The following is a 12,772-nucleotide window of genomic DNA, read 5'->3' as shown; positions in this document are numbered from 1 at the left end:
CACATATAAATTAACAACCTAAGAGAAATGGACCGATTTATTAAAAAGCACAAATGATCACAATTTACCTAATATAAAGTTGATAAGTTGAAGAGACTTATACCTATTAAAGAAATCAATTTCTAATGACAAAACTCCAGAAATCTCCTGATCCAGAGAATATTGCAGGAGAATTCTATGAAATATTGAAGTTTACACAAAATTTTGCACAATCTTTTCCAGAAAACAGAAGATAAGAGGGCACTTCCTAATTTATCTTGTGAAATTAGTATTACCTGATACCAAAACCAGATTGTCAAAAAAAAAAAAAAAAAAAGGAAAGAGAAACCTGCAGACCAATGTTCCTCATGAATAGAGAAGCAAACATCCTTAACAAAATACTGGCAAGTAAAATTCAGCAATATATTAAAAAAAAAAAAAAAAGGTTTTTAAAAAGAGTATTATCAAACATATAAGGCTGTGAGGCTTATTCTAGGGTTGGAAGACTGGTTCAATATTTGAAAATCACTCAACCTAATTCACCATATTAACTGGCCAAAAAAAAAAAAAAAGGTCACATGATCTTATCTATTGATGCCTTAAATGTATTTGGCAAAATTCAACATCTGTTCATGATTAAAAGAAAAAAAATGACTTTCAGAAAACCAGAAATAAAGGGAATTCCCTCAATTTGATAAAAAAATATATACAAAAATACAGCTAACATTACACTTAATAGTGAAAGGCTGAATGTCCTTCCTCTAAGATCTGGAGTAAAGCAAATTGTCCATTCATACCAGTACTGTTCAGTGATGACGGGAAGTTCCAGTCAGTGAAATAAAGCAAAAACATAAAATAAAAGACATACAAATTGGGAAGCAAGAAATAAAACTTCCCATATGACATGATGGCATATACAGAAAAATCCCAAGGAATGTATCAAAAAACAAACACATAAAACCTGCTTAAGCTAGTGAGTGAGTTTCAGCAAGTCAGAGAACACAAAATCAGTACACAAAAATTAACTGTATTTCTATATATCTATCAGTGAACATAGGGAAAAGGAAATTTTAAAATACAGTACCTTTTATAATTACTCCAAAACCATGAAATACTTAGGTGTAAATCTAACAAAATATATTCAGAACTTGTACACTAAAAACTATAAAATACTGGATGCAAGAAATTAAAGAAGATCTAAAATGGAAAGACATCACATTTGTGGATTTGAATACTCAACATAATACAGATGGCATTTTTCCCAAATTGATAGAGTTTGGGAGTAGAGATACTTAGATAGAGAGAATTACCAGAAAAGATTTTCTAGATATAGACAAGATAATTTTAAAATTTATATGGAAAATAAATGGCTTATAAGAGTTAAAATAATTTCTAAAAAGAGGAATAAAGAGGTTGAATCAATCTACCCAATTTCAAGTGTCATTATGTAACTATAGCAATCAAGAAAGTGTATTGACACAGTGATAGACACATAGATAAATAGAACAAAATAGAGAATCCAGAAATAGCCTATGCTGGTTGATTTTTGGCAAATGTTATACATGGAATTCAACAAAAGAAAGATAGACTTTTCAATAAATGGTGATAGAGGAACTGGATACCCATACCCAGGGTAGGGAGGGGGAATGGCAGGGGAAACTCAGCTCTAAACCTCACACACTAATTTTATATAAAGACAGATAATGAATTAAATGTAAAACATAAAATTATAAAACTTTCAGAAGAAAACAAAGGAGAAGATCTTCAGGAACTAGGGCTTCATGAAGAGTTCTTAGTCATTACTTCAAAAGCATGTCCCAAAAAATATTTAAAAATCAATAAATTGAATTTCATCAATATTAAAAACTTTCCCTTGGTGAAAGATCTTGTGAAAAGAATAAAAAGACAAGTTATATACTGAGAGAAAAACATTTGCAAACTACATATGGCAAATGAATCTTACCTAGATTATATGAAGGACTCAGTAATTTAACAGAAAAAAAAATAAAACAAAATAATCCAGTTTTTAAAGGCAACTAATATAAGGAGATATTTCTATAAAGAGGATATATTGCTAGCAAATAAGCACATAAAAGAAGTTCAATATCATTAACCATCATCAGGAAAATGCAAATCAAACCAACAATGAAGCATCAACCTATTAGATTTATAACTATTAGAGTAGGTGAAATTTAAAAAAAAAATAGTGACAATACTCATTACTGGTGAAGACAGAGAACCTAGATCTCTCAAACATTACGGATTTGACTAGAAGATGGTACAGACATTTTGGAAAAAAAAGTCTGACAGTTTCTTTAAAAAGCTAAACATTCGGGGCACCTGGGTGGCTCAGTGGGTTAAGCCGCTGTCTTCGGCTCAGGTCATGATCTCAGGGTCCTGGGATCGAGTCCCACATCGGGCTCTCTGCTCGGCGGGGAGCCTGCTTCCCCCTCTCTCTCTCTCTCTGCCAGCCTCTCTACCTACCTGTGATCTCTCTCTGTCAAATAAATAAATAAAATATTTAAAAAAAAAAAAAAAAAAAAAAAAAAAAAAGCTAAACATTCATCATACAACCTAGTAATCATACTACTCCAGGGCATTCATCCTAGGGAATGAAATCATATTTCCATGCATGAAGCTGAATACAAATGCACGTAGTCATTTTATTTGTAATAAACAAAAACTGGAAGCAACAAAAATGTTTCTCAATAGGTGTTTCTTCTTGGCATGGAAGATTGCTTAGCTATAAGAAAGAACTAACTAGTACACCTACTACTGTGTGTGTTGTAACACACACAACAACTTGAATGGATCTCCAAATCACGTTGCTGAGGGAAGAAAATTCTATCTCAAAAGGTCACATACTGAACGACTGCATGTATGTGGCATTCTAAAAATGACCAAAACACAGAAATAACAAATAGTGGCTGACAAGGGTTAGGAATTTTGGAGGAAGGAGGTGGGTGAGACTATGAAGAGGCAGCTGAAGGCAATCTTTATGATGATGAAACAGTTCTGTAGTTTGATTGCCGTGATCCTTCCACCAAATCCACACACAATAAAATGACATGAAATCATGCACACACCTTGCACCCATGCCAATTTCCTGGCTTTGCTGTCATACTACACTCATAAATTCTGTGACTCTGCACCATCTTTGCAACTTCCTGTGAATCTGTAATTATTCAAAACAAAAAACTTAAAAAAATATATCATCACAGTATATTTTCTATTAGAATAACAAACATCAACACTCACTTCCAATATCCGGTCTCAGCTTTTTATCATATTCTCTTAGCAATTTGTTGAGAATAAGAGTCACATCAGTGTCTTGGGATTTTGGAGCCAAGACCCACTTTTGATTTGATGATGAATCTTCATATTCATCCTCCTCCACTTTTCTGGACCTGTAATTATGGCACAAAGAGTGAAGTATAAGTTGCAGCAGGCGCCAGGAAATGTCTTAAGCTTGGCTCACTCAAGCACCACTGACATAAGTAGACAGTCCCCAATACTCACAGCCCAATCAATGGATTACCTCTAAAATGAAAACAAAACACCATTTAGAAAGAATCCAATAGGAAGAATGCCACTGCTCTTAACATGTCATAATGTTTTCATTAAATGTCACAAAATGATTCCTCGTCTTTGGTAAGCTATAGGCAAAATGATAAGCAAATCAATGCCAGAAGATCAAACAGCAAGCAATCAGCCATGTTTGGTCCCACCCTGAGAAGCTCTGAAGGTTCAACCTTCCAGATGTTTGTCAAATGGTGACTTTATGATGTTGTTTCTATCCCCTACTGCCAAGATCTCATTTTAGTTGAAGGTGAGAATTGCTTTTGCAGAATCGCACTCACTGAAAATAGCTGAGTCTAACTTTTGTGCTTCTTAAGGAGACTGGAAACTTCATTCTAGATACATGGGGATATGATGAGGTGGTCTGCTTGGCCAGCACTCCTGTGTGGTGGCAAGGAACAAAGATGATGTTTAGAGAATACCCTCTGGTAATTTTACCTCTTACAACAAAAACTGATTCATTTCCTACAGAGTAGATTAATACAGATATTAAAAATTAAAAAAAACTTTCTAATATGTCTTAATCATTTGGCCTCTTAATAAATGGGCTGAAATGAATGCTTGAGCATATCTGAGCTTGTCTCGTGTAGCAGGACAGCCGCCTCTCCTGGGTGATACACACTGACAGGAGTACTTGAATGGAGAGGACTCAAAATGACAAGCTAGTTTTCTCAGTGAGTGAGGCCAAATCAACAACACAACCATTTGGGCTTGAAAAAAGGAAAGCCTCCTTCTGTCTTAAAGCAGCATTTCCAGGTGGACTTTCATTTACAAAGGCAAGAAAAACTTGCAAAACAACAACTTTGCTTGTTTCCTTATACTTTGTCAATATAAATGCCTTAATGACTTTTTTCTTCACCAAAGAGAACAAAATCTAGAATAGAAAATTGTATTGAGGTTTATTTGTCCTGACTTGGTATGAGCTCATTTCTGTTTAGCTTCCCACACAGGAGCCAAAATGTTAAATCATCCCAGGGCAGTTGTGCTCTGGGACACAAGTTTCTTTAAGTTAATTTCTGGATTTGCTTAAGTTCTCCATAATGAACATGAAAGAAAGGAAGAGAAAAAACTTTCAAAAAATCATTTCCTCTACTTTCTTTAAATGCTCACAATCATATAAATAATATCATAATCATGTAATTATATATATAGTATAATAGTATACATGACTTTACATAATATGTAAGTATATACATATGTCATGTATGTAATACATTACAGTAGTTTTTATTTCTCTTTTTTATTTTAATTATTTTTCATGTTCCAAGATTTATTGTTTATGCACCACAGCCAGTGCTCCATGCAATATGTGCCCTCAATTACCACCACCAGGCTCACCCATTCCCCCACCTCCCTCCCCTCCATTTATGAGTGTTAACTAGCCTTAACCTAGACTAGGGCAGTGTCATATAGTATGTTCCTTTTTTGAATATATACATATATATGAGATTTTGAAAATGAGTATATGGCATATGTCTGGTAGATTGAATTCATTTAAGGTTTTCCTAGGCTTATCTTAGACTATACTTCCATTTCTTGAATATTTTATTGGCTAGAAGGTTAAAATAAATTATCTGCAGAAACTAGAAAATGCTATGAGTTTTTATTTGCACTGAACATTCACCATCAATAGGAACTTAAAAAATTTGGGACACAGTCAAGAAGTGATATGCTGCATTTCATTATTTGTAAAATTGAACTTTTAGAAATAACACTACAGAATATAAAATGTCACTGTAGAATATTTTATCAGAAATATTGTCAGGGATATTAATTTTATCATCTTGGGGAAAAAAAAAAAAGGAGTAGGTTGAAGCAGGTTCTACAGGACATGGTTAGCTGGAAGCAATCGCTGCAATTCATTCTGAGGCAAAACCATTTGGAGGGACTACGGACAGAGGGACAGATCACTTTGGCAGAATCATATACAACATTCTCCAAGACACGTTCCAACTCCACCATAGTGCTTTCCTCTCTCTCTCTTCTGTCTCTCTGCCTCTTTCTCTCTCTTCTCTCTTCTCTTCCCCTCCCCTACATTTCTCTCTTATCCCTCTCCCTGTGTCCCCTCCCCCATCCCCAAAAACAGCTCACCAGCACAGGCCAGACTGTGCTCTCCATGTCCTGTTATTTTCTACTGCCCCAGTGGTCATATGTACATAGATTGAGCACATTATCTCTTCATCAGTCCTCTGTATACACACAGCCTTCGTTTTTGAGAAAAGACTTGGAGCTACTTCAAACGCAGGTATTATAATGAGCCTAATTCTCCCTCTAGTGGTGACCAGAGGGTTTTCCTGAAATTGCATAAGCTTCTTCCTTAGAGGCCAAGGCAGGAGAGAGTGGGAAAGAGGAAGGAAAAGCAGCAGGGTCCTCTCTCACCCATTCAGCAGGTAAACCAGCACCTGCAGCGCAGTGGCTGGGTTGGGGTACACAATGGCAAAGTGTGGGCAGAGATCCTCTTGTCCTCTTAGAGACTGACACTGAGTTTCTCCCAATCCTCGTCTGTCAGTTTGCTGCAGGACTTTAGGGAATGAAGTAGAAATCTCACAGTGCTAAGTGTCAGACCACCAGCCCCACAGGAAAATCCTCCCTTTCATGAAAAACAAATCTTGTCTCAGAGTGATGAGGGAGCAGGAGGCTGGCTGAGGACAAAGCAGGAGCTGGCGCCTTGCACCCCCTCTTCACCCTTTCCCCTCCATATGTGCAGCATCCCTCAGGCAGCCCTGACTGCCATGAACAATAAGCAAATAGTTAACTTGCAGAGCTCACAATCCAGCTAGACAGGAGTCTCCCTTGGCTTACAAATGTCCTAAATCTCACTAACAAAGACGATTGATAGCAGGATTGTGACACCCCACCAAAAAGTCTCCCAACTATCTTAATGTTAATGGCTGGTCTAAAGACAACATTGATCCAGCAGCAAGGGCAAGGCCTCCGGCAGGCCTGGGACATCCTGGCACCTTGTAGGCCCTCTTTAGCATATGAAAACTCCACTGACACCTCCCTTCCCCTCACCTTCCCCCAACAGCAGGGCATATAACATGCCTACCCTCACAACCCGGGGCAGCCGCATCTCTGCCTGCCCAAGGGTCCTGTCCCCGTGCTCTAATAAACCACCTTTTGGCACCAGAGACGTCTTAAGAATTCTTTCTTTAGCCGTCGGCTCCGAACCTCACCCCACGGAACCCCACCTAGGTTCAAGAACTTCATCAAGAGGACCCACTAGAATATGAATAAAACTAGAATGATCAGCTTTTCTAAATTCTAGGTGGGCTATATATGATCTTTATGAGTGTTCTGTTATCAGGAATGTTGGATCTTAAATACCATCACTGCAATTAGCTTTTCTTAAAAACAAATCAGCAATGTATTGTCATCGTCAAAGAACTGTTCAATCTTCAGATGTTATTTTCAGGTCTTACACCTTCTCTTCAACTAGAAGTACAGAGACAAAATCTGAAGTATTTTTAAACATTAAAAGGAACTCCTAAACCTCAGAAAGCAGTTAAGTGTCTGCAAGGAATCACCAGGGTCCAGGCATGATATAGTGCATTGTAACGCATAATGAGCTTATCCACGGGTGTCAGGAATAGGGTGCTTTTCTCTCCATCGAGTTACCAAACCATCACCACAGAGCACAACTGTCAGAGCCTTTTCCAGGGACTCTGAACACCAGAAAGGCATTCCAGAGGACAAACGAGAACCCTCTCAGCATTAATAATAGTTTTGAAAGATGACACTGGACATCAGATTACTTTACGTGTCTGTAAAACCCATTCAAAGAACAAAGACACTCACAAAGGAGAGGCATACAGCAAAGCAATTAGTTTAACATTTGGAATTTTTTTTTTTTTTTTTGCAACAGATATGTAACCTCTATTATAAAGGCCAGGGAATGAACCGAGATACAGAACATACTAATATCATTACATCTGCTTTGGTGAAAAGGAAGGATAAAGAATCTTAAGAAATTGTTCATGTATTTGGGAATCCTTAGAAACCTGACTACTTCATGTTAGATACTAAGATATCTTCCTACTAAGCACACATACTAATGAGGACAATAAGCAGCTTTCCTTGTAGCATGTTAAGTAGCTATAAGTCTAAACTATACGTAATTATCTAACTCTGAAATGCAGGTTACTTCATGCAGCTGGCAGCAACAGAAAGGTCATGCAGATGCAACTTCAGATCAAGATTATATATTTCAGAAGTCTACATTAGGCCTGGTGACATCTGCTGGTCTTTCTGCCTCAAAACAGAGATACATCCAGGCAGAGTTGACTTCAGAAAGTGCCCTTCCATAAGCTTCCCTAGCTCTCTTCTTAGACAGGAAGAAACTTGAGTTGAAAGACCCAAGGAGTACTATGCCTGGTTGAGAGAGCTGCCTGCGTTTCACCAGCGGACACGGTCTCTGGCACACTGTCTGCCTTTCACACTCTCACATCTTAATACGGATAAGTGGCTTGGAGGAGAGGACTGGGGGTTTCTTTCTCAGGGTCAAACACCCCTGTCAAAAGTGGGGAGTGAAAATGGGGGGTCCCTTTATGTCTTCTAAGATTTGTTAATGTGCCTTCCTTCTTCAAAAATATGAATGAAAACCCAAGACCTGACATTGCTTGCTGACACCTGCAGGGCTAACTGCCCATAGAAAGGCTCTCTAGCTCCCTGGCTTCCAGACTCAGGAAATGAACAAAGAATGTTTTGAGGAAAGGGGCATCCCGAGATTCTTGGGATGGGTGTGTTGGTGGTAATGGAGCTGTTCTGATTTCCAAAGTCTATGGGCCAAAGAACTAGTCTGGGAGACAGAATTAAAGAAACCAAACCCAGAATATCCAGTTTTATTTACAGCAATAGGGTTTAACTCTTCTGGTTCCACTGCCCTTCCATCCTAATGAGCCATCTTCATTCCTTCCAGGAGCATCTCTAAGCTCCCATCAGTGCGTTGCTGTTTTAGGAGGCAGATTAAGGGTAATTGGGGTAAAATGATATCTTACAGTTACCAGGCAGAAGCCTATCAATTTCAACGTGTTTGCCTTATGGGGTAAGTGTGTATGTTCCTGTGTGAAAAAGTGGCTCATCTAGAAGGGGTGCATGTGTACAGTGTGTGTTTGCAGGCCCTGGAGGGGGGCGGGGGGGATCCTTTCTGAGAAGTAGGGTTCTTTCCCTTGTTCCAATCGTCTCCCACCTGCCCCCAGCCTGGATGCTCTTTGTCAGTGTGATCCAAACTAGGCAGCTAGGAAATCTTGACTTCTGGCTCCTGGGAAATTTCACAATGATGTAAATTATATAGAATATCAGCCAGTGTGTGTGTGTGTGTGTGTGTGTGTGTGTGCGCGCGCGCGCGCGCCCCTGGAACACTTGTAGAAAGGGGATAAATAAGAGGTAGACACCTTCGGTTCTTTATGATAGTGGTTTTCAAAACCCCTTAAAACAACCAGATCCTAAAAGCTTTAGGAGAAGCCCATTAATCTCAGAGTCCCCACATTCGCAGTTGCAGGGAAGGTTGCAGCCACCCAGGCTGAAAAGGCAGACGGCCATGTACAGGGGGCAATGGGACAGGTGAGGTGCTGGCCGACTTCCCCTCTTCTTCTGGTCTGGCCCAAGCGGGCTATGCCGCAACCCAGCCGACGGCGGGGCGCGCGGGGATTCCTTGCTGGCAGACAGCGCCCCCCGCCGCCCTCCAGCCGGGCTCAGAGCCCGGGGCTGCGGGGCCCCGGCGCCACTTACCGCGCGTGCAAGCCCGAGAACAGGCAGAGGAAGAGCAGCAGCTTCGGGGCCATGGTGCGGTGGAGCTTGGGGAGCGGCGTCCAGGGCCTCCAGCCGGGCGCGGCGTCCGCCGAAGCACGGGCCTCGCCTCCTCCCGCTCTCCTCTCTCTCCCTGCCTCCCGTGCGGCGGACTGCGGCGCCACACAGATTCCCGGCAGCCGCGGTCGGACAGGTGTGGGCTCCGGCTGCCCGCCGCGCCCCCGACGGCCGGCGGGTCTGCGCGCGACTCCGCGGGGCGCACGCGGGACACCCGGCCACCGCGGCGCGCCGCCCCCCGCTCGCGCTCGGGCGCCGGGTCCGTGGAGCCTGGTGGCTGGAGCTGGTGGGCGCGGGCCGTCCCTGGCCCTGCAGCCCCGCGGCCGGCCGAGGCACTGCCCCCTCCGCGGCGAGCTGAGCGCCAGTACCCCGGCGGTGGGCTCTGCGCGCGGTGTGAGGCCGCCGCGCGCTCGGAGGTGGGGGCAGCGAGGCGGCCGTTCCTCTGGCAGCGCCGGCGAGGCGGTCCCGGCGGGGAGGAGTTTCCCCAATTACACGCCTGACAACGCGCGCAGCGAAGAAAGCAAGGTTTGAATGGACTCAAGAGTTTGAGGCCGGGAAGGGGGCGGGGCTCAGCGGGGAGGAGAGGCTTGGGGATCCCGGAGGGAGCATTTAGAAGGATCCCAGGGACTGGCACCTCCTCCTTGAGAGCTAGCTCCCGAGTTGGGCAAAGTGCGTCCCTTCTGTCCTCTCAGCAGACATGATGGTTCTCCCGTGCTCCCTGACCTCCTGTTGCCCGACCTTCCCCGCGCATCTTCAGCTAGGTAGCCATGGCAAAGGAGTGAGATGGTTTGCTGAAAGCGCCCCTTCCATGCACATGCCCGGCTAGGTCTACTGAACTCCTATGCACTACTAAGATTCTGGGTGAAAAAGCGGCTCGCTAGGGATATTTAGGTAAAAGCACTCCTAATATGTACCATTGTAACACATACCAATAAATAGGTGAAAAAGTTAAAGGTAGGAGAGAGAAAGACCCTCAGTCAAAAATTAGAAGACATTGTTTGGTCGAACCAGGAAGAACACTTCGTTCAATGTATTTTCATTCCCCAAGGACTGAAAATTGCATTTGTGTTTTCATTTATAATAGTCACCCCTAAAGCTAGTCTGTCACCGAGTATTACAATATTAGCATAGTTTAGAATAAATCCGCTAAGAAGTTTGCTTTTATACTGCAAAAAATAGTTCTTATAAAGTATTTTATATTTGAAATGTTATTCGTATAATTATGAAAGAGTATGATAACTGTTTCTTAATATTGTCAAATATTTTTGTTCATAAAATATATAGAATAGTAAGTTGGAAGTTGTCTGGTGTTTTCTCTCTTATTTCTAGTTCATCAACATGACCATGGTCATGAAGTGGGGTGGAGTGAAGTCAAGGATGACAGTATTGGTTGCTTCCTTGTCATTACTATCTTCCTATCTCTGTGTGGCCTTGAGCTCACTCTAGCTCATTGCTTCTCAGGGTTCCTTCTGGTACCCTCCTCTGCGTTCCACATCTTTCTTACTTAAATGCACAGACCCCATTCAAGTCTTCTTTTCTAAGAAGACCCCCAACATTCCAGCATTCTGCCACTTCCAGAAATTCTTCCAGCTTCATGGGAAGATGAGTTTTTATCATACTCTGCCCTAATCTCTAATTTTCTCTATCGCACAACTGAACACTTTAAAAATCAATTAGGTAATGACTTATCATTTGTTACTTGCTAATAGAAATATGTCAAATGTTCACATAGTTTTTAAATGTGTGAGAAAACTGCAAGTAAAGAAAATTCTGACCCTCAATTTTTTTTATTTTATTTTTTTAAAGATTTTATTTATTTGACAGAGAGAGATCACAAATAGTCAGAGAGGCAAATAGAGAGAGAGATCAGAGATCACAAATAGTCAGAGAGATTACTAAAGAGAGAGAGAGAAGAGGAAGCAGGCTCCCTGGCGAGCAGAGAGCCCAATGTGGGACTCGATCCCAGAACCCTGAGATCATGACCCGAGCTGAAGGCAGAGGCTTAACCCACTGAGCCACCCAGGCGCCCCCTGACCCTCAATTTTTAACACAGCAATAGGAATGTAGGTAAAAACAACCTTCAGATATTGATAACATAAGGGAGCACAGGGCTGAAGTGAAGGCTTTTCTTTGATTAACTAATTTTTAATTCCTAGTGATCTTCCTATTTCAAAGATGGAGGGAAAAATATAGAGAAGTTAGGTCACTTCCCTATCTCACAAGTTGAGAACTGGAAGTTAAAAACCCAGACAGTTCCAATGTCTCAGTCTTAATCACTATGTCATACTGCCTCTCAGATGAGTAGGAACTCAGTGAACAATTGTTGTTTCCTCCTTTGAGCAAAGTTTTAGACTTGTACCTGCATTCTTTATTATTTGAGCATGAGTAAAATGTTTACTGGTTATTTGTAATAAAAATAGAGCAACACTTAAGTATTTTCGAAACTCTTCTGGTATTTGGAATGCTTTGCTCCACTTACTGGACTTAATGGGTCAGCTTGGTAGACATGAACTTTTTACCTTCAAAAGCTCCCTTTCTCATGTTGGGGTCTGAAGCAAAATGTTCCCTCTTCTCTCCTCTCCTCTCCTCTCCTCTCTTTTCCTCTCTTTTTTTATAAGCAAACTGAGTTGAGAGGAAGGAAAATCCAAAACAAGCTTTCTGGGCATAAGTGTAAAAGCAAAATGCAAGATCCAAAATATAGAATCTGCAGAGGACAAACTTCCAGGCTTTGATTTTTATTTTCCTTGTTGCCCAGTTTGACCGGAGGGGCGGGGAGGGGAAGGGAAGGAAAAGGAATGGGGGAGGGGGGGGATTGGTAATCTTTACAGAGCATGCGCGGTGTTTACTCTAGGTTTACCTCAGCTCTCTCCATCTTCAGCACCAGAGACACTGACAGTTCCCCTTGGGTGGGTACGCGGGACTTGCATTCATTCAGTTCCCCAAGTTCACAGGAAGACAAAGGAAAATTAAACGTTAACACAAGAGGTAAGGGTTGGGGATCGACCCACTCAACCCAAACACGCGTACTTCTGTGACTATCGAACATCTTCCAGCAATGCATGCTGTTTGTTTCGATTTTTGCATCCGGTCTAGACTTCAGGATTTCGGGGAAAGACCCGTGCTGGCCTGCACAGCGTGTGGGTTAACCTGCATCTCTGCAGGAGACGGGAAGGAACCTACGGAGGCAGCCAGACTGGCTGCTTGGTTAGGGATCCTCTTGCGGCGTCTCTGAAAAAGACCTCAGGCTTTCTTTCCTGGCCTCGCTTCACCTCCTGCAGGCGTGAAGGAGCAGAGCGAGTCACCGTGCACAACAAAATGCACTCATCTTAAAAGTATGGCTCAATGAATTTTTATACATCCATATGCCATATGTATAAGAATAGCACGTATATATCATCCAGATAAAGAT

The 12,772-nt window shown here is 41.8% G+C and overlaps 1 protein-coding gene across 1 annotated transcript; it reads right to left on the bottom strand.

Moving 5' to 3' along the window:
• Positions 1-3,251: 3,251 nt before the first annotated feature.
• Positions 3,252-11,904, bottom strand: LOC123389284. The gene is made up of 3 exons (XM_045070421.1): positions 11,883-11,904; positions 9,289-9,899; positions 3,252-3,386 (listed from the first exon to the last, which is right to left on the bottom strand). The coding sequence occupies exons 1-3, from the start codon at positions 11,902-11,904 to the stop codon at positions 3,363-3,365; spliced, it is 657 nt and encodes a 218-aa protein (XP_044926356.1). The 3' UTR covers positions 3,252-3,362.
• Between the last annotated feature and the right edge of the window lie 868 nt (positions 11,905-12,772).

The sequence above is a fragment of the Mustela putorius genome, unplaced genomic scaffold (genome assembly GCF_011764305.1).
Source record: "Mustela putorius furo isolate JIRA1106 unplaced genomic scaffold, ASM1176430v1.1 tig00003972_pilon_pilon_pilon, whole genome shotgun sequence".
Classification (NCBI taxonomy): Eukaryota; Metazoa; Chordata; class Mammalia; order Carnivora; family Mustelidae; genus Mustela; species Mustela putorius.
The sequence above is the reverse complement of the archived record's forward strand: the minus strand, read 5'-3'. Positions and strand labels throughout refer to the sequence as shown.